Below are 27,119 nucleotides of genomic sequence, written 5' to 3'. Positions count from 1 at the left end.
TGTTTTCTCCACTAACCTTGTTTGCAGAGAGGCAAGATTGAAACAGTCATTTCTTTCTAATTATTTATTTATTTATTTTATTTATTATTATTATTATTATTATTATTATTATTATTATTATTATTATTATTATTATTATTATTATTATTATTATTATTTCAATGTGTTTGACGTTATTAGAACGCTTAGAACCCACACTTTCAGAATCCTTAAATAACTCAAAGCGGACACTTGTTCCTGGTTTTGTCCTGCCCAGTCACAAATGTGAAGAGATGGTTTTATATTGCAGTTTGAACTCAGTCCAGAACCAGGTTGAAATAAATAGAGAGAATCTTTACCTTGACAAAGCAAAGTGGCCGCCGTTCATGGAACCAAAACAGGACAAGGCCACGAACACCGGGACAACAACCGAGAAGTTTCCTAATAGCCTCTCTGCAAATGTCTGAAGAACGTAAAGGAGAAAAGGGAGACAAATAAAAAAGTAGAATATGTGCTGCTTCAGAGTTGAGGCAGTGATTAAAGTGTAGATAATGACATTAGGTCAAGTGGTTGATGACTTAATTAAAACATATTTCTTATTGTGCTGTAAAAAGGTTGTAAGTGTTAAAGTGAAACTACAGGATGTAATCCTTCCACCTTGACATAAACAGGGTAGAAAAAACTGATTATCTAAAGGTTTTTCAAGATAATCCAAAGACTTTTCCAGGTACATAAATGTTGTGCTTCAAATCCTCAGTCATTTTAGATATATTCAAAACATTAATATATCTAAAATGACTAAATATGTGATTAACTAAAGACCAATTCAAATATATTCCATGGGTTTCAAAGGTCACATCAGATTTGTGTGAATTTATGGTCATGACTGTAGACTGTTGCTTTTTTTAGTCTTATCTTATTAAATGTGGTTAATTAGACTGAATTTAGAGGACTGAAAGGACTGCTGGCAGTAATTGTCATAAATGGGTCATGCAGAAGTGGGAGACAAAGCTAATTATTATTCATGAAGCTATTAAATTTATATTAGCCACAGACATTGCTGGCATGAGTGAATATAGTCAGTAAAGGGGAAAAATTTGAATTAACTAAATACATGTACCGTTGTCATTTTAAGCTAAAGTAATGATTAATTTTAAATGGAAAAAAAGAAATGTTAAACAGTTTGAACACATGACCGAGGAATCCAAACCGACATGACGTTCATATCTTCAAAGACTTGATCACTTCCATCTTTTTGATCAGTTCCGTCTTCATCAGCTTGGTGCCTGTTGTTCTGTTTAGCATGTTTTCAGAATCTCTGCTGACTGCTTTATTTAAAGTGACAGGAGACAAATCTAGAAACTTTTCCTAAGGTCATTGGAACTTTGTGGCTCAAACTCTGCTCAACGATTAGCAGATTCCTGACCGTGCTGGTGATACAGCAGCCACAGCTGACTAACATAATATTTGTAATTGTGAATACTGACATTGGATTAAAACCCCAAATCAACTAAACTTAAAACTAATAAGTTTTTTTTGTTTTAAATGCAAAAGTTTTTTCCAGATCAACACAGAATAGGGATGTATTATGTTCACTCATTCATCGTTCCTTCCATACCATCCATTAGACTTCCATTCATTTACCAATAAACAATTGTGCTAATTAGCTGACAATGACAATTAGTGACTCACTGTGACTTTTAAAAGTTTTGAAATATTTTGTTTATAAAACCAGAGAAACATAGATCATCCAAGGACAGAATGTTCTCTGTTCAAATGTTATTCAGTCCAGTGTAATGTTTTCATTATGAATAGTATAAATATGAAACTTTATTTCTAATTCTGCACCATATATCTAATGGGTACTTAATGCTTAATTGTGTAACATGCAAAATTAAAAAGACCTTTAAATAATCTATGTACTCTCTCTCTTCATTGCTTTCCACACCACATAATACAAGCCCACATCCTGTTAAGGTCATCTAAAATTACTCATTAGGCAATGCTGCAAGCTTCTTTTACATAAGTTTGAGACATGAGTTAAATTTTAAATTAAGTTTTCAATGTAAACTTCTGCCCACTGTCTAATGGAGGAAGAACAGACTGCAATCCTTTTATCATATCAACCTTTTAAGAACACAGAAATGCTCTTAACACCTTTCTTAAGGCGCTCTTAACACTCATTGTGCACAAGGTAATAAAGCTAACCACATTACAAAAGAGCAGGGATCTCTTAGTGGATCTGCGAGCCCTTAAAGCTGAGGAAGACTCAATCACTGATAGCATCCTGCAGCCTAATAAGGAACTGTGGCTGTTATTGGGGAATGTCTGAGATGTGATTAGCATTACCAGGGTTGGGCTGAAGCAATTGCATTAGTGGGGAAGCAAAGTCGTCAGAAATGCTTCACTAATAATGAGATGCTAAGTGCAGGAACTGCAGCATATAGGTTTAGATCTGTCTGCTAGGAGAACAAAGGACTTTCTGCCTACATGTATATCATATTCTATTGTTTAAAAAGACTTTAGTTCATTTCTTGAATTCTTAATATTGTGTATTTCATTATAATATCATAGCAAATGATCCAAACCAACTTTTATAACCATTTGTGATCCCATACTACACAATCATGTATCAAAGACAAACTTTCAGATATATTAGCTCTGACTTTCTGGTAAAACTCCACCAGATTAAATTAGTTTTCAGTATTTAAGCCCAGATATCTTCCCTCCTTCAAATCCTCTTCAGAATCTTCCCCAAGTAGAGATCACTACAGGAATGATGCTCTGTGCTGACTCCAAAGGTCGAGCTGGCTGCATATGATATTTATTAATCTACGTTTTATTTTCAGCATACATGTGCAGTTGATTTGAAGTGATATCTTTCTTTTGATCTCCAGGTAGATCAAAGGAAATTTGATTTTTTGATCATTTTGATCATAATCTGGCAGGTAAACATCGACTGGGTTTAATAAGCTGTTCTGCAGAGATCTTTCATATTCCCACATAGGCTGGGTTGCCAACATGGCAACCAACGGCCCTGTGATTGAAGTCTGAGATCTTTGCAAGCTCTGAATCCCTTAGTTAAACTAACATTATTTTTTGGTCAATAATTCAATAATTGCAGATTCTTCAGAAAGATATTCCCATGACTTTATGCTGAAAACCTTCATCACAAAGCCCTGAATCTCAGAGTAGCCTCCTGGATTGCCTTGTTCTTTGGGAAACTACTTTTATTTACTGTTTACTTTACAAACAGTAAACAGCTTTTACAGTTTTTACCTTTATGACATTTATTTTTCATAAAATATATAAGTTATTTATGACATTAAAATAAATAAATAGCTGTTAAAAACGTCATATTTAACAGTTGAATATTTTTGCCTTTGTTAAATATACTTTAACACACTTTTTAACTATTATTGTTAATTATGGGATTATCTTATAATTTACATTTCTACAACAATGCTGATCTGTGGTCATTTAGTGGCCTTCAAAAATTCTGAAGGAGTTGCAACAGAGTACTTTGTGTTTTCACTTCATGATTCTTTTCTTTTTTTACTACTGGATGGATGGATGGATGGATGGATGGATGGATGGATGGATGGATGGATGGATGGATGGATGGTCTTACCACAGCAACAGCCTCTGAGGCCAGGAGTTCCTCTGCTGACATCACAGTGTAGTAAGCGATGTTGGTCAACACATAGCAGGAGGTCACAATTGCCATGGAGATACAAATGGCCAATGGAACGGTCCTGAAAGCAGAGATGATTATGATGAGCATCTCTCTGACCTGCTCCTCTCTCATCTCCCTTTTGTTAGTAATTACCTGGTAACACAAAGTCTAAAGGGCCTTTATCATGTCAATTAAACATTTTTAGTCTAATATTAGAGTTTTACATCATGTTAATATTATGTTATTATATATGCAATTATATATGCAATCAAGAATTTCCAGTCTTTGAACAACTATTTTAATTAAGTCGTTTTTATAAGATTTCAGTTTTATTTACACATACAAAAAATTATGTTTTGGCTACTGTTTAAGAAATTACAAAATATACCTAGATTTATTAAGTTAACTTAAGTTTTGTTGACTAAATTTGCAGAAGTTGCTGTTAATTCAGTTGATTCATTAAAAACTTCATTTTTTGAGGCAATGAGTTAGAATCTTTGAAGTGAGGAGAACTAATTTGATGATATTATTCTAGGTGCCAGTTTAAGAGCTGTGACTCAATGGTTTAGACAAATATGACCAGCTGGGTCAGACTGGACAGGACTTCAGCCGATAATTGGTCCTTTTACCTGCCTCCAGTCACCAGCAGGGCACATAGCGGTTCAGAGCTGATTATTCTGAACAGCACCCAGACGAGGCATACTGATAAGTATACTGATGGAGTATTTAAAACACCCACCAATTATGTCATACTGTGGATTATGTGTATCTATTTAGTAAAGGAAATAACTATGGCACTAACGAACCATGTCTATCTTGTTTGACTTCATTCTAAGGTGACTAAGACCTGATTAAAACATTATCTTGTTTGAGCATGTAGTCCAGAGAAGAATCAATTAAAGGATGGACCATAACATTTTGCAGCACACTAATTTGATTTGACTTAAATTTGTTGCTAGTTTTTTTAAGCTTTTGCCAAAGCTGTGTTTAGTTATAGGTGTAAAACTGATAAGTAAAAAATGAATAAAAGATGAAAATGAACTTGCTTTTTTTTTTTTTAGACCACAGTGACTGATTTGATCACCTCATTAGTGTAGTTATGTCAACTTTACCATCTACCATGCTTCATTTTATTTCTTCATTCTTCTTATAAAGATAACAGTGGACAGAATGAGAGCAGTGCTACACAGGGGCGTACAGTATGTAGAACATGGAGGTAGTTGGATGGCAGTGCTCACTGTGTCCAAACGTCACTTTTCAGTTAGGTTTGATGAATGTTCACAGAATACACTGACACAGTTTCATTAAAATGGAAAACACACTATGCAGTCCCTTCAGTGGTTAACAGTCTGTTTTCAAGTTCTCCGTGTGTTTATTGTATCTCTCTTCTTTCACGTTGCTCTGTTGCTGTTGACTGTTTATTCAATGATAAGTCTTTTATCTTTATTTTCTCTTTGCGAGGTAATGAAGCGGAAGCAAATATGTTCAGCATGTTGTTTCTGTCAGTGCTTTGTAACTTCATTTATCAGTTGATGCAGAAAAGTGTTTTTGTGGCATTTTGTGGTTTTCTGACTGTTCCGTATCATTTTCGAGCTCGATAAGATTACATTTGGATTCATACACATGACGTTTTCCTTTTCTCATCCCAGTGAGGCCTCCACCAGCGCCTCTGTGGTCAGTGGTTTCTCTCTGTCTGTATTTTATTGATCACAGATATTTGATCTCAGCTCCTTCACTGAGCACAGCCTGCTGTGGCAGCTGTTGCAGGAAAATCCAACTAAATGCAGAAACTGAACTACAGGTGGCTAAAGTTCGAATGCACCAAATTCTGAGGGAGAAGTGCAGAGAGCATTAGACACTAGTTATTCACATTATATTTATCCTTCTAACCATTTTTGCATGGCACTTTGTCAGTTTACCTAAACCTTTTCCTCTGGGTTTCTACTAGTGTTTTAGTTCTCAAGACCACTTTGTGATGATATCGTCTCATACTAGATCACATTTGAACTTGCTCTTGTCTCGGTCTCAAACATTGAGGACTCGGGATTTTATTTCAAGAGCAGTCACGACCACAACTGTAAATATCACTAGGTTGTTGTCCAATTTATTTAACATTGTTGACTCCACTGTATATAAAACATCCTGATTCAAATGAAAGCAATAATGTGACTCATGACTAATCCTGTGTTTTTGTTACTGCTGCCACTCGTCCCCAGCCCCTTTCACTCACACCCCAAAAAAGTGAGCAGTGGTTGTCTGGGAGCAGGAGGGGGTGTTGGTAAAATGTTCAGTAACAGTATTTGGCCACATTAATCAAAAATCATATATTTGTAAAACAATATCAACGACCTCCAGAAGAAAGCATAGAGCAAATTCTAAATTCTGCAGTACATCGCTGTGAGAAATGGTGGCCATAACATCAAACCTTTATCATCACTTAGGAAGGAAGCACAAGGTTCTGTGTAAGTGATGTTAGCCAAGCTAGCTAGCTAATGTTAGCTGCTCTGTAACAAAATGATTTACAGAGATTCATACAGAGATTTGGTGAATATTAGTGATAATGATTAAGTTACCTACCTGTGTAGAGTATATCCTGTGTGTTTTAGGGCATAGTTTGTATTTCCTGTCAGCTCTTTGCCTCCTCGCTGAACAAACTAAGCTAATGTCACCTAATATAGTTAACATATTGAAGGAAGTAATCAAATGCAAATTGAGAGATTGAGGGAACAGGACGTGACAACTTCTTCCTAAATTTAATTTTTGCTTATGATAATCACGAGACAAGCCAGGATGATTTAATATTAAGTTACATCAACTTTAGCCAATATGTGCATAAAGCTTCTGACATTAAGGTTATGCGCTGAAATAGCTAAATTTCTTTCAGCTCTGAGACTTTTAATATTTAGGTGTTTTTATGAAAAAGCGAATCTTTCAAATGAATTTGAGAAGCTGTTGGTCTTGTTTCACATTTTATTGAGTCATGTTGGTCCTGTTTCGGTCTCGATACACTCTGGTCTTGGTCTCGACTTGGTCTTAGTTAGGTGGTCTTGATTATTGTCCTAGTATGTAGTTCACCACATTAACCTGAGTGTCATCACAGATCAGCCAGCATATGAAACTTACTTCTCTGGGTTGTCAACCTCCTCTGTCACAAAGTTGAGATAAAACCTGGAAAAACACAGAGAAGAAAAAGCTTTAAAGGAGAATACAAGCAGCAACAGACAGAAGATCCAAGTACTTCCTGTACTGATATGAAATAATCACTCACACAATTCCAATAAAACCATTTACAATGGTTTTATTTCATCAATCACATATTTATGTTGATCCTTTAAGTGGAAATTAAGTATTAATTATGCCATTTTAAAATGACACGTTCCAGGGTCATAGTTTAGTATCATATCTATACATGACTGTTATTCTGGTTAATTCTCTGCTACATCTCTGTTCGTAGACCTGATATAAATCTTAAGATAAAATATTTAAACCACATTGATGTCAAGAGTGGTAGTCAATTTAATTACATGATATAATTCTACACAAATTGCTGAAAAATGGAAAGAAGCACAAACTAATGCGTGCAAATATGCAAAATTACAAGAGGTCACTAAGAAAATCTGTGATTCTGAGTCTGACTATCAGAAAGCAAACAGTAAATATGAAGATATTTGTCTTGTTCTGGTAGCAGAAAACAACATGCAGTTTAATCTAACATGTCATTAGAACATGGTAGTGTACAGGCTGTTCCAGTACAACAAGATGCCTTCTGGAAATCATGTTAATGTTTAAACAGTGTTAAAAGCTAATTTATAAAAGCCAAATGGAAACTGTTCAGCATGAATTATAATTCTTACCCAGAACTGCCCACACATCACTGCTCTGGCACTTATAACAAGATCGATCCGTCCGACCCTGAACACCATTTAATTATTCTTGCCAATCTTGGCTGTTAATAAAAGTTTATTAGATGTCAACTATTTTGGCAGAACTGCTAGAGATGTGTAAAACCTTCAAATAAATTCAACATTTACTACTGGTGCCTAATCACACACTGGGAAATTCAGAAAAAATGGGGACATATTTTCTTGTCAAGAAATACATGTTTTTAACAGAATCAATGTAATTTTTTTTTTTTTTTTTTTTTTTACATTCTTAGGTTTGTCAGATTATTAGGGAGCAACAGTATAGAGGGGAGTGTGGGGTCACCAAGTCTCCATGGAAACCATTAGATACAATCTACAAGCCAATCGTGTACAAAAATAAAAAAACAAATCTTTTTGACCTACCATTACAAAAGTAAGCGAGTGGAATTCACCTGCTGGGACTTTACCTGAAGCGATGTGTGTTGAGGAGGTCAGATGAAGGTTGATCTGTTCAGCCTCACTTTCAGATGGGCTTAGAGTAAAACAGAGGATGGACTTGTGCTGTAGATGTGACTCTGGTCCAACCCAGCTGAACCAAATGGCTGAATCACCTCCTCAGTCTGTAAGCCAATTGTTCAAAACCTTACTAATGACCAAGACATTTGACTTGGATGCGTTAAAGCACAGCCAAATCTAAAAGGCTCTCATAATGCCAGAAGGGTGTTGTATGGTGTAATACTCAAATTGTCCATAAGGGTGGCACCAGAAATTTAGTAATAAAGTAACATCTGTCTACATGGGCCTTGTAAAACCTCAGGTGTTTAGTAAATCTCAAACTATCTTTGGTTTGTTTCCCTCCTCGGTTTGGTTCATTCACGTGAACACAGCAACAGCAACTTGGTACAGACCTAAACTAACCTTATTGAGACCTTTTGGAGGAGGTGGTCTCAGAGTGGTTCCACTGTAGAGCAGGACATTTCCTCTGTGAACGTGAGCCGACCTCGATCCGACTCAGTAACCAGCTTTAGCCGACCTCCTTCCCTTAGCAGGTTTTGCATTGCAATGTGAGATGTGGCTGAGAAACTAAGCTAATAAACAATGCACATCTTTTCCATGAAGAATAAAGCCTCATGCAATTTTCAAGACATCTCAAATTATTTTTTCCAGATAATTTTGCTTGATATAGTCAAAATTAATGATGTGATTCAATTCTGTGTCCCCCCGGCTCAGAATGCAGAATCTGCTTCCTGTATTTACATTTGGTTCTCCTTTCCCACATCTGACCAGTAAACAGACGTTGTTGTGTGGTCAGTACTGAAAGGTTTTAGTTTGCTGGAGTTTTTTATGTGTGAAAAGAAGCTAATCCAACAGAAGAGCAGCAAGTTAACAAACTCATCAACGGATTTGGATCAGAGTAAATGAACAATAGGTGTGAAAAAAACCCATATCTACTGCATGGCTATACAGTACATAGAGAGAGAATGAACGAATGTTCACCATACGTTCTTCAATGTTTTCCATGTGAGATTATTTTATTGCCATAAAGGTTGAATTCATTTGAAGGCTTTTAACACATCTTCACCAGTCGTGCTAAAAATTCTGGCTGCCACTCTAGATGAGTGTTTGTTGTGCATCTGTTCACTGGAGGTCTAGTCGCTCCAGTAGTATTAGCAATTCTTTAATGTTAGGCAAAAATTCCAAAATAATTCCAAATTTTACCTGCTGATTGATAGGTTTTAAAATTGTCGTCTGCTATTGATAAAATACTGATCATCTGTCTTTGTTTCGTGGGTTTTGCCCGAATGTGTCGGCCTCTGTGTTTGTGTGAACCATACCTACCAACCAGCATATGCATACATCCCAGAGTAGAAAGCCAGGGGCATTCCAGACAGCTGCACCTTGCTCAAATCAAAGGCATTCTCAAAGTTTTTGGTCTCACCTGTACACACACAAAAACACACGCATACATTCTAAAAGGACATTCATTACCTACTTTAGGTATTTTGAAACACCTTCCTTGCTGAAGAGTTGGTGCTGCAGTTACATAATGATACGTCTATACAGTTTACAGAAGTTTACATACACCAAATAAAAAAACACAAGCACATTTTTTTCTCACTGTCTGAAGTTAAATAAGACTTAATTATCTAGTTTTAAGTCAGTTCAAATGACAAAACATTAGGACTATTAACTAAATGCCAGAAAACTGAGAAGATATTTTTGAATTTTTGTAACTTTCTTCAAAATCAAAAGTTTATATACATTTAGCACTATGTGACTTGTTTCAAATCTTTTTGGTTTCCTTCCACAAGCTTCTCATAATAGTTTGCTGGAGTTCTGGTCCGTTCATCCTGACAGATCCGGTGGAACTGGGTCAGGTCTGCAGGCCGCCTCGCTCACACACACATTTCAGATCTACTCACAACTTCTCCAGAGGACAGAGGTCAGGGATTTGTGCTGGCCACACCAAAACACTGAGTGTGTTTTCTATGAGTCACTCTGTAGCCACCTTGGCTGAATGCTGAGGGTTATTGTTCATTAAAAAACAATCTAAACCAAGATTTTATTTCCTAAATTTATGCTTCAATTATTCTACATAATATTCTTTCCTCATGTTGCTATCTATTTTATGAAGTGCACCAGTTCCTCCTGCAGCAAAACAACCCCACAACATGATGCTGCCACCACCATACTTCACACTTAGGATGGCACAACCATCCAAAATGTACTGATGGTCATTATGTCCAAACAGTTACACTTCATTTTCATCAAACCACATTACAGGTTTCCCATGGTCTGATGAAAAATTGCAAACTACAATCTTCGTCATGTTTCTTCTGAGGCAATGGCTTCTTCCTCGCTGAATGGCCTTTCAGCTCATGTCAGTACAGGACAGTTTCACTGAGGACAATGACTCTGTCTTAGCAGCTTCAGTTGCATCTTCTCCAGGTCTCTGCCTTTTGCTTTGGAGACGATTTTGGTTCAAACCAGTTTGAACAGAATCCAGAACCAGAAACCAGAAGTTGGGCATTCCTATCATGTCTATACTTGTGTGTAACTGTTTGAACAGATGACTGCAGCACCTTCAAGCATCGGTACATTGTTCCTCAGGATGACCCAGACTGGATCTGCTGTATGATTCTCCTTCCTGATGTCTTGGCTGAGTTTTGCTGACTTTCCCATCATGTCAAACAATGAGGTTGTGTGTTCCTGGTGAGCCTCCAATTAACTCAAATGTGACAGTTAACTTATCAGAGGTTTGTGGAAGGAAACCCAAATGGTTTAATCAAGTCATACAATTAAAAGACAGTTTTTCCTGATACTAAGAAAATGAATATAAACTTCTGAATTCAAAGACAAAAAAACAAATCTCTTTTTAAAAAATTCTCACTACGTTTTCTGGGATTTAGCAAATAGAAATCATTTTAGTTGTTCTAACTGACCTAAATAAAGAGAGGTTTGTGTCTTTTTCTTCAGTGTATATAAACTTCTGGTTTGAACTGTATCTGCAGTTGCACACAAGAACAGGAGCATCCTATTTATTAACAACAATAATAAAATCAGTCATAAAGTGAATGAGTGGAGGAGCAATTTTCTCATTTAGATTGGAGAGAAAGAGTTCTGCCAACAAAGGTCCAAAAATATCCCTCAGGTGGGATCAACATTTAGCTGTGAATGTTCAAATGGTGTCCACAACATCATTTATCTACATTGTTTAACTGCATTGATAAGAATCATAAAGTCTGTGTATTGATAAGCAGGAGAGAACAAAAGAAATGTGAAATCTATCAGCTGTTGTAGTTATCCTACAGAACAACCCAAGCTAACCCTGTTAGCTTATTTATTTTCCATTAGTTTGTTACCTATGAGGTGAGTTTTCAGAGCAACTTCATTTAATTTCCACATAATTTAATAGGATTATGATTCATTTAATTTCCACATTGACTGACATTAGACCAAACACAACATATGTACAACTTTTATTACTTGAGTTCAAACATTCAGAATTATGAAGTTAAAATGGTTTTATTAAACTTGTTCATTTCAGGCTAAAAGCTGATTCTCTAGTATCTAGTATGTGCACAGTGCCGCAGGTTTAACAGATACACTCTGGTATTTAAAGGAGTAATTAATCAACTTAAATTCATTAATTTATTTTGATTAATAACTTGTTCACAGTTGGATAGTGTGCTGTGATAAATAGCTAAAACTCCAAGGAGGGCTGCTACTCTCTAATTAATTGGAAGGCCAGGAAATCCTAGCTAATGGGGAAAGAAATCACATGGTTTTGTTTATGAATTCTATAAAATCTAACATGATATTAGCTTTTCGTGTCATTATAATAAAGAAGAACTAAATTCCTGCTGCACATCTGATCTTACATGTTTTGGAAGGATGTTATTTATGTGCTCTTATCCTTCTCATACATTAAGGCCATAGAACACTTTCCTCTCAAAGATACTCCATGACTCTGGATTTGAGCAGTGACAGAAATACTTGATGGAAATCACGCAGTGACTGCTGCTGTAACACACAGACTCTCCTGTTTCTCCAACCATTAATGCATCAACCTAAATACGGAGGTTGGTTTTTGTTGTGTACTTGCCACTTGCTTAAGAAAGTTTCTTTAAAAACTGAGAAAACATGAGGAGAGAAAACAGACCTGCTGCGTAAACAGTCTTCACCTACAAAATCAGAGCATGAATAAAAACAACTAAGATTTGTCCGCAGTCGATAATCAAAGCTTCAACACAGATGTCAAACTTAATTTAACTAAAGTTTCCAAAATATCTAAGTAAATCAGAACTTTAGAATTTATTCCACACTACTAATTTAGGGGAAGCTAAGAGTGTTCATCAGAGTTAGCAATAAAACACAGTTTATGTTAATTAAATATAAATTTGTATTTAATCCTCCAAGAGATGGCATTCACAAGTTATTTTACTTAATACAGTTATGTCATATTTTTGTAGGTTCCTATGCAAAATAGTCAACATTTTCAACCCACTTAACAATTCTTAACAAGTTCAAACAAACTCCAGTTAAAATGTATACATTCTAGTTTGGCGTTCAGAAAATTAGGAAAATGAAAACTGTTGCTAAGCTCTTGAAACACAGAAGATAGTCGGCCTGAATGATGCATTACTGCTAGCCAGAAACATAATCCCCCAGATTAATGTACTGTTTAGAGTCAGTCAGAATTTATGTAAAAGTTCTTTTTTTTTTCTTTTAACTGTGAAAACAAAGCAACTTTGTGTCATATCCTGTAAATGATTGTATTAATCATCGAGAATAAATAATAACCATATTTAAAATGGAGGTCAAATACTGTAGCTGGGAGAGAGCAGCAGCTCCTCTGAACACCTGCTTCCAGGACAGTGTGAAATGTTCTGCTTGATGCTTGATGCTTGATGCTTGCTGCGTACAGCTGTGCATCACAGCCTGCGAGTCTGTAAGCTTGTATTTACAGTGCATGCTTGAGTGTGATACCAAGGAAGCTTTGATGATTGTTGCGGCTGAGCGCTCAGTGTGAGCCTCTGAAGGGTTTTTCAACAACACTTAATGGAAGCAGAAGTACTGTAAGTGTTCTGCACTCAAAAAATAACTTATTCAATTTCCTTTATACCGTTATGTCAATCATTTCCATAAAACTGTATACAAATAAAACCTAACTATATTTAGTAAAACCAATCAAAAATATTTAGCAGCTCCTACTTAATGACTTTTAGTTAGAGTGGCAATCATTGAATTTTGCTTTACTAAGCTAGTTTTAATTTCCTATAAAAGTTGTAGTTTTAGTTTGACTTACTAAAAGATAAACAATTTCCACAGTAAGTAAACTTTTGTTATGTTGTATAAACATTCATTACCAATAAAACATCCATCCATCGTCATGCACGCTTAGTGGGGCCATGAGGGGTGCTGCTGCCTATCTCCAGCTGTCAATGGGTGAGAGCCAGGGTCACACTGGACAGGTCACCAGTCCATCACAGGGCAACACAGAGACACATAGTCATTCACACACACATTCACACACACATTCACTCACAGAAGAATTTAGAGAGACTAATCAACCTGACAGTCATGTTTTTGGACTGAGGGAGGAGAGAACCCACCATGCACAGGGCGAACATGCAAACTCCACGCAGAGAGACCTCCAACCAGGATTTGAACCCAGGTCCTTCTTGCTCCAAGGCAACAGTGCTACAGTAGCAACAGTGCACATGCACTGTTGCTACTGTGCATGTGCATGTGCATGTGCATGTGCATGTGCATGTGCATGTGCATGTGCGGTTCTTAACGCAATTTTTTGACTTTAAGTTAAACTTACTAAAATATGCTATGTTTGAAATTTCAACTAATTTATATTAATTAATTTGGACACAGTTCAATTTATTTAGTTCAACAATTCACTGAGTTTGTTTTTTTGTTGTTTTTTTAAGTGTGGAATGAGAAAGTCTCATTGTTTGTGGAGATTTATATAACTCATTGTGACAAAGGGTCTTACCTTTGAAGAGCTGGAACATCCCAGGGACTATGATGGTGGCGATAGCCGCTAACTTGCTGATGGTGAGGAGGATCTGGATCCTGGCCGTCCAGGTGACGCTCATACTGTTCAGATAAACAACAGAGGCTGCAGGGAAACAGAGCAGTCAGTGGCTGCTTACCTTCTCATACTGACACAGCACGATCATTCTTTAATTCATTTACAAATACATAATCCTAGGAACATAAGACTAGCCCAAAACATTCAGTCATTACAAACACAGTGTGCCTTCTGCTGAGAAATTTTATATTAAGGCCCAATTCCATGGTTTATACAGTATATAGGCATATTTCCCACTGGACTAACAATTACTAAATTTAGATTATTTTTAATTGTAAAATGGTGTGGTCTTCACACCTTAGCACTCTTAAAAACCTTTCTGATATAGTCATAGAAACATGTAAATCTTGCTAGATTTAACATGTCTGGACTTAAATATGATCTGGTCTAAATCAGTTGTTCTAACTGTTTCACTCTAACCTTAAAGAGGACAAAGTCAAGCCACAGATTCCACCATATCATTATTTTATCATCAACATTAAAACAGACAGTTTGTTATATGTACACTCTTGTTGCTTCTGTGGTTTTTCACAAATGGGGTCATTTCTATGAAAGTTTGAGGCATTGTATCTGAATGAACCACAACACTTTTGGAACATTGTCTTATAAAAAGATGCAAACCAAAGGAGAACTGTAATGTGCAGATGATCCCGTCTTTAAATCTAAATGGAAATGTGAGGCCGCTTGTCTAAAAATAAAATACAAAATACAAAACCATGGACCTAAAAAAGGGGAAAAGAAGGAGCAAAGCCCAGACCTCAATCTGACTGAAGTACTGTGGTTTGACCTTAAAAACCAACTCATACCTGCCAGTGTGCTGGATAGTAAAACCTGTGGAACATAAGGTTTGTCATCCTTAGCTAACAGGAGTCTCAGTCTTAAAAATCCCTTTCCAGTCAAAGTCAAGGTGCCAAACAAACAGCAGAAAAAAGAAAAGAAATCTAACAGTGTCAAGGTGTGTTTTTAAGAACTTTGGTGTGGTGACTAAACCACAAGGATTCAGTTCTGTTCTCTGTATTCTGAGTCGACATTTGACAAATCGACATGTTATCTCCCTGCAGTGAAACCTCAGTGCATGTTGAAGAGGTCCATGTGATGATGATGATGATGATGATGATGATGATGATGATGATGATGATGATGATGGTGATGTGTTTTGTAGACTAACATCTGGAGACCTTCAGTCTGCTGTGGAGAACCGAACCTCTGTATAAAGTGGAGCAGAGTGAGCCACTTTCATCCACAGCAGCAGGAGGCTGATAAAGTCCAACAGAAAATACCAAAGTTATTTCTGTTAAATGTGGTTCTACAGTCGTCCAGCACATCATCTCTGTTCCATTCTAGATAACGATGATGAAGTGGAATGTGTGGTGCTTTGTGAGCTTCAGGTTAGACATATTTGAAAACCGGATAACCAACAGATCATTTCTATGTCAAAGTACACAAAATATTACACTTCAAACTATGTTTTTGCTTTGTTTCACATTTTTAGTGCCTAAAAAGTGTATATAAATAGAATAAAAAGCTTCAATATGCAAAATGTTAAACCATTAACTTTATAAAGTGGATATTATATTTTACTTTTCATCTATTTAAAATCCCCTGTAAATATTTAAGAGGATCTTTCAATTAATCAAGTTTCCTAGTTTATGTAATAAAAACTGGATTAAAGGGTAATATAAGTGTCTGCTTTAAGACTACAGGCAACTATGATAACAACTAATGGCCATGTTGTGTAGTAGTAGAAGAACAATCCTTTTCTCTCATTGCAGTCATCCACAAGGAAATCATTTCTGGCTTACTGACAGGATGCAGCTGATGTGTTTGAAATTATGACTAAACAGGCTTAAATCTGGGTACATTTTCCCTAAAAACTAATTTTCCAAAGACTCCAAATGTGCAATAGACATTTAACGACATCTATCAGGAACAAGCCTCTTGTCTTCTTTTATGAAAACAAGAGAAATATGTCCAGATGCATTTAAATTTTGCTTGGCTTTCTGGCCTTCAGCAATGAATTATTGACTTTGAGCTTCTCACAAATTTGCTCTGGTCTGAGTTGGGTTTATAGATAAGATACTAAGGGCTTAACCGTTTGAGCCACAGGCAGTCTAAATTTCAATAGAAATATTTACATCCAGTTTAAATGAAAGCTGCATGTGGCCTCCAAAGTGGGACTTTGTGAATTGATCAGTGGGATGAATACATTGTACAGTCAGTGTTTACAGAGAAGGCCACAACAGGCCAAAAGGATTATATAATAATCTGACACAGAGACAGCGAAAGGTAAAAAAGCTATAGCTGTCATATTTACTTATGCCGATGGCTGTGGCCAGTTTCACAGCCATGGGGGGGATAGTGCAGGGCATGAAGAGCGGCTCCAGGATGTACCGTCCAAAGGCCAGAGAAATGACCGCCAGCGCTGCAGGCCTGTAGGACACAACACATTCACATCCGATTACACTGTGAGACTAAATTACTTTTACAGCTGATAAACCCTCAGATTTTCCACTATCTGTGTTTGGACGTTGATAACCTCGCTGTGTGTTTGGGTTGTTATACAGAGCCAACACTTTCACTTGACAGTGACATTGACTCAGCTCAGTTTGTACTTTTGGTACCATCCACATTCACATGCTTTCAGCTTCACATGCTTTCAGCTTCAAATTTAAATGTCTACATTTACCAAATAGATTTTATTTTCCCCAAATAGCTCTATATTCCACTGATTCCAACATACAGATTTGTTGCAAATCTGTTGATAAGAATGAGACAAGAACAGAAACATTAATGTTTGTCTGTATTTTAATGATGGTCACTCAGTGACCTCTATGACAACCTGACATTATGAGAGTTTGATCCTCAGTGGCCTTGTAAAAGTACACACACCCTGGAAATTTTCCAGATGTTACAACCACAACGTTTTTTATTTTGTTTTTTTTACTGGGATGTTATGTAACACACACAAATACACTGCCTGGCCAAAAAAAAAGTCACCACCTCTATTTAACTAAGCCAATAGGTACAAGCCTCCTGTTGGATAAGTACTGCATAGGCGATTATCTTTCAGCTGGCAACAAGTTATTTAACCCCAGCTGATGCAATGAGTAACTCCTCATTTCTTAAACAACCATGGCAAAAGACACATCCTGTGGTCGTGGAAAAGACGTTAGTCTGTTTAAGAAGGGTCAAATCATTGGCATGCATCAAGCAGAGAAAACATCTAAGGAGATTGCAGAAACTACTAGAATTGGGTTAAGAACTGTCCAACGGATCATTAAAAACTGGAAGGATGGTGGGGAACCATCGTCTTCCAGGAAGAAATGTTGTCGGAAAAAAATCCTGAATGATCGTGATCGGCGATTACTTAAACGTTTGGTCAAATCAAATCTAAGAAAAACAACAGCAGAACTCAGGAGTATGTTTAATTGTGAACGCAAAAGCATTTCCACACGCACAATGCGAAGGGAACTCAAGGGGTTGGGATTGAACAGCTGTGTAGCCGTAAGAAAACCTCTAATCAGTAAGGCTAACCAGAAAAAAAGGCTTCAGTTTGCTGGGAGAATAAAGATTGGACTCTGGAGGAATGGAAGAGGGTCATGTGGTCTGATGAGTCCAGATTTACCCTGTTCCAGAGTGATGGGCGCATCAGGGTAAGAAGAGAGGCAGGTGAAGTGATGCACCCATCACGCCTAGTGCCTACTGTACAAGCCTGTGGGGGCAGTGCTATGATCTGGGGTTGCTGCAGTTGGTCAGGTCTAGGTTCAGCAACATTGTGTGCCCAAAGAATGAGGTCAGCTGGCTACCTGAATATACTGAATGACCAGGTTATTCCATCAATGGATTTTGTCTTCCCAAATGGAACGGGCATATTCCAAGATGACAATGCCAGGATTCATCGGGCTCACATTGTGAAAGAGTGGTTCAGGGAGCATGAGACATCTTTTTCACACATGGATTGGCCACCACAGAGTCCAGACCTTAACCCCATTGAGAATCTTTGGGATGTGCTGGAGAAGGCTTTGTGCAGTGGTCAGACTCTCCCATCATCAATACAAGATCTTGGTGAAAGATTAATGCAACACTGGATGGAAATAAATCTTGTGACACTGCAGAAGCTTATTGAAACAATGCCACAGAGAATGCAGGCTGTAATCAAAGCTAAAGGCGGTCCAACAAAATATTAGAGTGTGACCATTTTTTGGTGGCGACTATTTTTTTGGCCAGGCAGTGTATTTGGACTATTGTAAAGTGCAAGCAAAATAATGCATGATTTTTTGGAATTATTTAAAGATTTTTGTGTCAGGGTAAAGCAATTCCCATCAGACGTCAGCGTGGTGAGCATACTGCTAAAAGAAATACAGAACAATCTAATTTATAAAGACAGTCTACCTGTTTGTATATTAAATCCAGTAGTTCTGTAAAAGCTTTAATAGATTAGAGAACATTAGTGAAGAAACAGCATCATGAAGACCCAGAGGAAGCAGCAGACAGGTCGACCTGCTCATCACTGTAGACTAAGAGAAGCTGATCAAAGTTAATGCAAAGGTCAAACACAGGAAAATACTGGAAGAAAACCTGTTAGAGGTTTTAAAGGACCTACGATCTGGACAGAAGTTCACCTTCCAGCAGGACAATGACCTAGACAGCCACAGATACAGAGGACACAACTATGCAAGCATACCGCTAAATAAAGGACACTTTAAAAAGACCAGTTAATCTGGAAATCATGTTATTGGACTGTAAGAGGAAGTCAGCGTATCCAGAGAGAATCCATCCATCAGAGAGACCGTAAGCTGGGAGTCATAAAATCTGCCAACTATCCACCATGCAGCCTGATTAAGTCAAACTCCAGACCTAGACCCAAAAAGAAACCTGTGATAATACTTAAGAATGATGTTTGTCTGAGTTTGAGCTGAACTGAAAAGAACTGACAAAAAATTCAGTCTACATACTCGCAAGACAGGTAGAAAAATGGCCCCAAAGCTTCCAGCAGTCTCTCTGGGCAGGACGGGGAGCAATGGACAGTCAAGCTTTTCTGCTACTTGGGGTGAATAGAACACAGGGTGTGATACCAGTGATAGTGCCAAAAGTTGAATGTTTTTCAGCTTTGTTTTGTTGCTATCCTTTGTGTGCATGTCTGCATGTTTGAGTTCAAAATTTCAATTTTAAGGAAAGGCACCTTTACATACTAAACACCTCAGCAAACAAACCAGACTTTCCAGGGAACTAAAGCAGACTAAAGCTGGTGTGAATGCACCTTTAATCACCCATTCATTTAATCCAGGTGTGCAAATTTAAGGGGAACAGCTAAAACATGCAGGACAGAGGGCCCAAGGGACCGGGGCTGGGGGCCTCTGCTGTAGAACAAACTGGGAAAATGTTCAAGCAGTGTGAATACCTTTGTAAAGTCATGTATGTAGCATAAAAAATAAATGATGACCTTTAAGAATTTGTTGCCCTATGATCAATACAAGATAAATCAAATGTAAATGTGATAATGTTAAGACAGTTTTAATTGCTAGGACCTCTGCTGAATTAAACTGGGGGTTTTGTTGGGTTTTATTGGGTCAGGGTGTGCCAGATGGAGCTTCCTCTGTATCCAGAACCCCGTGGTCACCTAGTTAAGCATGTGTGACCGTAGCACAGAGCTCCTGAGTTTGGCTGCTTCCACAGTCTGATCCGTGGCTCAGCAGAACACCCTGTTCATTCCCCAGAGCAGCTGCTGAGGCGCTGCAGCTGACAAAATCTCCTTTTGTTCTTCCCATTGTTTTGACTCTCTGCCTCTGTCCCTCATCTCTTCCCATGGTGTTCGTACAATCCCGCTTGCCGGAGGCCAGCATTGAACTGGTCAGGCCAGGATAACCACTAGACTGTTTGCACAGCTTTGGCTTGGCAGTGTACACATATAGGGCTTCTCTCTCCTCTCTGCTCTTATCTGGGTATCCCAAAGGTTGCAGGCAGACAGAGCCTCAGAGTTCCTCACATTATCTGCTGGGTTCTAGCTGCGTATTATTTGATCACTGCTTTGGGCTTAATAATACATGTGGCCGGGGACTTCATCCCAAACACACCACAGCCTGCCATCACTGAAAAGGAGCTCTGTTTTATTGAGTTGGTCAAAAGAATAAGTTTGTCAATTCACTGAGATCAAGTTTCTACTGGCCAGTGTGGAGGGCAGACTGCAGAGCTACATGAGATGATGACACAGAGAAACTGTAAACTGAAGATCTGTGTTTAAGAAACAAGATGGAGGATTAACAATACCATGATAGATTTTATGCTGGTAGTTCTTCTTCCTGAGCCTGACCACCGGCTGCTTCTCTCTCAGAATATTTACGCTGTAATACTGTAGTTTATATAACTATTTATATAATCTGTGTCCTGTCTGTCTCTGTGTTGCCCTGAGACAGACTGGCAACCTGAAACGCCTCTCGCCCGAAACGTTCGCTGGAGACGGGCACCAGCACCCCTCCTGACCCCACTAGGCACAAGGGTGTACAGAAGATGGATGGATGGATGGATGGATGGATGGATGGATGGATGGATGGATGGATGGATGGTCTAATCTGCTGACAGTATACACAGAACAATCCCAGAATAACATGGAACAAATGGGATTAGATAAATCAGCCCCATAAATATATGTTCACATTCTCCGACTACTTTCCAATTTTGCAGTCTCAGCTTTTTAACTTTTTGCTGTTTTTTGGGGTTTTTTTTCGTCTTTTCATAGAAGCTACATCGGGTCTGGCGTTCTGTTCTGTTCTCACACCTTTCTCAAGGGAAGCACTGGATTTCTTCTTGTGTCTCTGCTCTGTCTTTTCTGTTGGATATTTCTTCCTGTGAAAGGAAAGTTTTTCTTCCCACTGTTACAACATGCATGGTCAGTATGAGGGATTTCTGCAAAGTCAACAGTTCAATGCAATCTATTTACTACTGTCACTACGCATTCGCCCAGGAGTGGATGCTGAAAGACAATGACTTGGTGCAAACTGCTGGGTTTCCTGAGAAAACTTTCTAAACTAATATAGAGAACAAACTGATATTTTTTATAATCAGGAGCAGAAAATGTTCCTTAGCATTAGTAAGCTATAGCTATAACTGTCCTATAGCTTTGGGCCACTTTTCATTTAAGATCACACTTCTGAAGATGTGTGCTGTTTCAAGAACCAAAGCCCATTAAAAGAAACCAGAAGATGAACCCAGAATGAAAATGTCAAATTTAACATGGTTAAATAAAAAATAAAAGCCTGCAAGTGGCACAAATTTATTAAAATAACTTTTTTAAGTGACTTTAAAATGTCAAGGTTAAATTAAAATGCTTATGAAAGGCTGAACATGATTACATTCCAACAGAATGACATTTTATATTTGTTCTGACCAGATAGTTTTAATTTGATCATAAATTCATTTATTAATTTCAGACTGTAGGAGACAGAATAAAGGAATTTGCTGGAGATAAGGCTTTTAGGGCATATTCTGGTATGGACCGTTGGCTTGAATCCTATTTGGGGCCTGCCATGCAAAGCAATGGCAGGAACCTATTGCTATTCTCCCAATTCTTTATTTTTCATCCGTAACCGTTAATGCGGCTCATACCGCTGCGTGCACACCTACAAATGAGGTATCAAAACGTGCAGAAAATTCACGCCATTGGAGCTATTACTTTTGGTGGGATTTGGGCTTAACGTGGCGACATAATTCGCAAAAAACTACGAAAAAAAACCCATTATAAGTCAATGGGAAAAATCCTAGAAATACCCTATTTTTGAGGATTTTCTGTGTCGTCACGAATTCACGTAGAAATGCCATTCAAATTTCATTTTGTAGATACGTCTGTGATCTCTTCGAAAGTGAAGACGGCTCGTCGATACCAGTTACGGTTTGTCCACAATTTGTCTCTAAGCGACCCAAAGTTTCTCATTTTTCCGAAAATTAGAGTGAGAGCCAGGGCCTTTAGATCTCGGCTAGAGTGAGAAATGAAGAGATTTTTTGAGCCCAAAATAATTTTGAAATCGCCATCACGCCCACAAATATCGCACGATTGGTATCAAAATCGGTCCTCACATTGATACACATGTCTGCTCCGGTAAAATGTTTTCGAAATTTATCTAGACCGTACAGTTTTCTGTCACGGTGCTTCAGAGCAAAGTCATGCGACAGGATTTTCTAGGCTGTCTCAGGCTCTGTCAGTAACAGTTCACACCTTGGTGAGAAACTTATTTAACATAGCAACGGAACTCAAGAGGCTATTGGCTGCTGATTAGGACTACAAATACGCATCACTGTAGTTCTATCTATAGTGGAACCCTCAGTTGAAACAGATCAGGACTGAACTGGCCTTTAGAACTACTTGCTGCTATGGGCTGTATATAACTGATTTAACTCAGTAACTGTTACACATGGGATTAGTTTGGAACTTTAAAATTAAGCATAATAATAATTTCAAAATAAAAGCCTTGAATATTTTTAAATCAGATATTTGCTCTGTTGGGCAATATATAACTGATTTAACCCAATGACTGTTATACATGGGATTAGTTTGGCCCTTTGAAATGAAGTTTAACAAAAATTCCAAAATAAAAGCCTTGAATATTTTTACATCAACTACTTGCGTTTTCAGCATTATATAACTGATTTAACCCAATGACTATTACACATGGGATTAGTTTGGCCCTTTGAAATGAAGTTGAACAAAAATTCCAAAATAAAAGCCTTTAATATTTTTACATCAACTACTTGTGTTTTGAGCATTATATAACTGATTTTATCCAATGACTGTTATTCATGGGATTAGGTTGGCCCTTTGAAATGAAGTTTAACAAAAATTCCAAAATAAAAGCCTTGACAACATTTTAAATCATACTGAATGGTGCACGTCCACCTTACTTAACGTTCTTGTGATTCTCAGCATGCTATTGATTACGTTGCAGCGTTCTTTAGCATCGATGCCAATTTGTAGCGTGACAACGCCGGGCCCAAACCGACGGGCACGCCTTGGCAGGCCCCGGCTAAATTTCTTCCGAAATTTTCTAGTTTCCACTGTTACCTCTCTACCTACCAGCAGCCCGGGGGAAGCTTTTAAAAGTCATGGGATTTTTTCTGAATAATAATTCTATATTTAGGATTTACATTAGGAGTTTATATATATATATATATATATATATATATATATATATATATATATATATATATATATATATATATATATATACTGTATATATACAGTATATGGTGTGATGTATACTGAAGTGGGATGGGTGTCCCCCTGGTGGTGGGTGACATCCTGCACAGACCGACGTGCTGAAACCAAGGCACTGCATGTTGACTGTTTGGCTTTGGGTGAAATGTGTGGGAACTTTGAGACAGGGCACAATTTGTCACTTAGTGTTAAACCATTGGTCAATCATTGGACTGACAAGATTTGCAATACATCACCTTATTGCAATGAGATCAGCCCAAAGTCTGATAAAAGCCATCTGAGGTCCAAATGCTTCCATTATATATGTGTAATGTCCTCCAGACTTCTTAATGCAAGTCCCCAGCTCAGCATAGCACAGTGCTCCTGCAGTGACAAAGATAACATATTAGTTTTAGTTTAATATCAAGAAGACAGATACAGAAACCGTCACATTTACAGAATAATACTCTGTAGGCCCAGAAGTCCCTACAGGATATGATGCTGGGAGGCTTTCCAGAACCCAGGCAGCTTTAGGGAGAAACTTCTGCAGGGTTGAATCTTAATTAGAGTATGGAGCAAGAGAAATAAAGAGAGTAAAGAAGAGGCTGAAGTAGAGTATTTAAGGATAATGTGCTTGGAGTTTTCATTACAGCATGAAAACTGAAGGCTTTAGGGATTCAACAACACAATATAATAAAGCCATGCTACTGTACAGCACTGGGCAGAGATACTTAAGGACTGAGAGCTGGTGGAGCAATCAGCCTGACATGACACAATGTTAACTCAGTTATCAACTGATAATTAATTATCTGTTGAGTCAAAGCATCAGACTCTCAGTATATACAGTAGATGGGAGCAATGTTGAACATGACTGGATTTAATCCTCTGTGTAAATCTGCAAAGGAACAGATGCTGGTAAAGGTGGGAAGGGAATTTAGTAATAATGTGGAGAAAAACAAACAGTTTTCTGTTGGCACATGTCAGGTTGGGTCATTTATTTCTCTTCTCTGTGAGGAAGAATTTACCCCCAGACAAAAGCCTGAGTAAGTACAAAAGCCCGTTATAAAATTATAATTTCATCTCCAAAGGAATAAAAAGTTATCCAATCTTACTTGGTCTAATATGAAAATATGAATTATCATGGTATTATTTTACCAGTCAGATCCAGGTCTGCATTTGGACCTCAGATGACGGTCAGACCTGTATAATCACTGAGTCACTAGAACCCGCCTGACAACATGAAGTGGGCTAAAACATGTCAGACACAGAAGCATCATGATCAGGTCACAGTGGGATGCCTTTTGGACTTATCTGACGGGTTCTGTGTAAGTTATTTCAGACAGTAATCAGGCCTCCGTATGGATGTGGCTGATCACATAAATGAATTAACAAGCAAGCTTTTATTTCCATTTAGGTCCAGATTAGGCTGGGCAGCTTTTTTCAAGCTGTCTGTTCAATGTCCTCTATCTTTTAATTATTTAAAAAAAACTTCTCTTCTCCCATCACTTCTCTTTTCTACCTGCATTTGAGTCCAACTAGAAACCAACCAAGACATTTTTGTATTTCATCATTTGGACAAAAAGCAAGACTTTTTTGTCCAAGAGGCAACAAATTACCTGAAAGCAATTTACTGAGTATTCTGTGAACCTTTCAGTCCTAAGGGCGGATCACGACCTTTCACATGAGCAACAAAGGCTTTAATCACAGATGTAGCTAAGGAGGAACAGATATGGACCACCCTGGGATGCATTGTCTCTTTTAGACTTCAGCTAACTCTACAGAGGAAACAATGGATTCTGTTATCATCGGTACGACGAAGTTAAGTGGGACTATGTTGAATATGGACATAACATTCTGTTAAAGATATGAAGGGTCAGCTCAGCTTCTTTGGCTCATGAACGGGTTCCAGGAGTTCCTGGTGCTCTGTGATCCAAGATGGTGTTAATTAAAAGTAAAAACCTCCTTTCAGTATTTCAAACTAACTTTTATGGCTGAGCTAATTGCCCCGTCCTGCAGTGTTGCCTGTGAAAATAAGTACAGCTAATAAAAATAAGACTTTGATAAAGACTGATCCAGGTCAAAGAATAAAACGTGTCACAACACAGACACAGGTTTTGGCCATTCTGTTAGCTTTGGACCTGAAAACAGTTCAGCCCATCATGAACCATGCTTTATACTTGGATTAAATTTGCTATTAAAATAGTTGAAGCATGAAGACCCTGCAAGTCAAACAGACACCTCATATATTATAACTTACATTACAATCTTGTAAAACCAGATTTTGAAACAAGATTCCAATGAGAACTGATTTAAGCAGCGTCTGTGTACAAGCCTAAGGCTAAAAGCATAACACTAGTGTGTTTTGGACATGTTACATCATGTATTTCAATGTGTGAATTTAAAAACAGAACAAATCATAGTCAATGTTTGTTTTAAAATAATGGTACAGTGTTTCATTCAGTCCTCCTTTAGAGCTTCAGCAGAAGGTGTTCTGCTCTTGTTCCCCTCTAGCTTCTGTCTGTCCTCTGAGCAAGACCAGGTTTTGAACCCATTCCTCTGAAGCCACCCACGAATCAGAAATGTAACTCACCAAAAAGTGACAGGATACCACAGGCAATCCACACAGTGAGAGACATTCCCACGCTGCCAGAGTGTTTCAGGATTCCCTTGGGTGAGATGAAGATTCCAGCTCCAATGATGGTCCCAACAATGATGGAGATTCCTCGCAGCAGGGTCACCTTCTTGCCCAGTTCCACCTTCTTTCCACCACCTTCCTGGAGTTTCCCTCCAGGATCTTTTCCATTTTGGGAAAACATTTGTCCATTTGAAGCTGTTTCCTCATCTTTTTTAATAGAAGTAGATCTGTTCATCTTCTTAAACACTGCCTGGCGCACAGTCTCTGGGTTGGATGTGTCTCTCTGGTGGGGCCTGTGAGGGTACGACTAGTCCAGGGAGGAAAAAGTTCCTCACTGTTACAGTCCACACTACAAGTAGTCTTTCATGCTCCTTCCTTAAATCTGCTGCTCCACATTCAACTCTCTGACATCACCCAACTTTTTTGTCTCTGTTCATCGGTCTCCCTGACTTCTGTCTTTTTGTCTTGCTTCATGATTTTGCTGCTTGTACTCCCTCCCCTTTCTGAGTCATGCCTCCTCTCTAAAACCAGCAGTGGCTCACACAGGGGAGGTGTTGTGCTGACTTGGTGAAAGGTAATCATGACATGGCAACTTGTTTAGAGGGAGTGCTTATCTCCTGCATGCCCTCTCCTCGGCTTTCTAGATTCTCCCTCTATTTAAACCTGCTCACTGCATTTGCTTTTAACTCAGTCTATCCCAAGATAGAATTTTTATAACTGGGTGAGAAACTGAAACATTCTAGGATATTAAGAAGAACTTGCTTTAATATGACTGTAAGAGCTGACAAGACATTGAAAATCAGACTTAGTTAACTTACCTGATCAACCCCAACCAGGTTTTTGGTTATGCTTAGGTAAGAAATGGCACATTTGTATTTTGTACCTACCCCTAAACCCCTAACTACACTTGAACTCCACAATAAGTATTTTCACCTTTCATTTTTTTCAGACAGTGGCATCATCTTTTCTTTGTTTATTTAACAACTTGACCAACATGTACAAAGATCTATATTTCTACCCTTAAAACTGTGATTTTAATTTGTCAATATTGAAGCAGGAATTATCCATTAGTCATTAGCTCTTAACTTTATTAAACCGTGAATTTTAATAGATCCATGTAAAATCTAACCTCAACTATAATTACTAGAAGTCTGATGGTCAGAAAGAAAAACATG

General features: G+C 37.9%; 1 protein-coding gene across 1 annotated transcript in view; it reads right to left on the bottom strand.

Annotated features, from left to right (window-relative positions):
* slc7a11 (solute carrier family 7 member 11) overlaps positions 1-26,437 on the bottom strand; it is a 30,107-nt gene extending 3,670 nt beyond the window's left edge. The window contains exons 1-8 of the mRNA XM_032555489.1: positions 25,900-26,437; positions 23,567-23,693; positions 16,440-16,555; positions 14,027-14,152; positions 9,358-9,457; positions 6,779-6,823; positions 3,611-3,734; positions 339-442 (exon numbers count right to left, since the gene is read on the bottom strand). Coding sequence (XP_032411380.1) covers positions 339-442; positions 3,611-3,734; positions 6,779-6,823; positions 9,358-9,457; positions 14,027-14,152; positions 16,440-16,555; positions 23,567-23,693; positions 25,900-26,179 — 1,022 coding nt within the window. The 5' untranslated portion in view covers positions 26,180-26,437. The remainder of the gene's footprint in view (positions 1-338; positions 443-3,610; positions 3,735-6,778; positions 6,824-9,357; positions 9,458-14,026; positions 14,153-16,439; positions 16,556-23,566; positions 23,694-25,899) is intronic.
* Between the last annotated feature and the right edge of the window lie 682 nt (positions 26,438-27,119).

This window comes from Xiphophorus hellerii, chromosome 23, assembly GCF_003331165.1.
Source record: "Xiphophorus hellerii strain 12219 chromosome 23, Xiphophorus_hellerii-4.1, whole genome shotgun sequence".
NCBI classification, from domain to species: Eukaryota; Metazoa; Chordata; class Actinopteri; order Cyprinodontiformes; family Poeciliidae; genus Xiphophorus; species Xiphophorus hellerii.
Note: the sequence above shows the minus strand (reverse complement) of the source record. Positions and strands in the feature narration are given on the sequence as shown.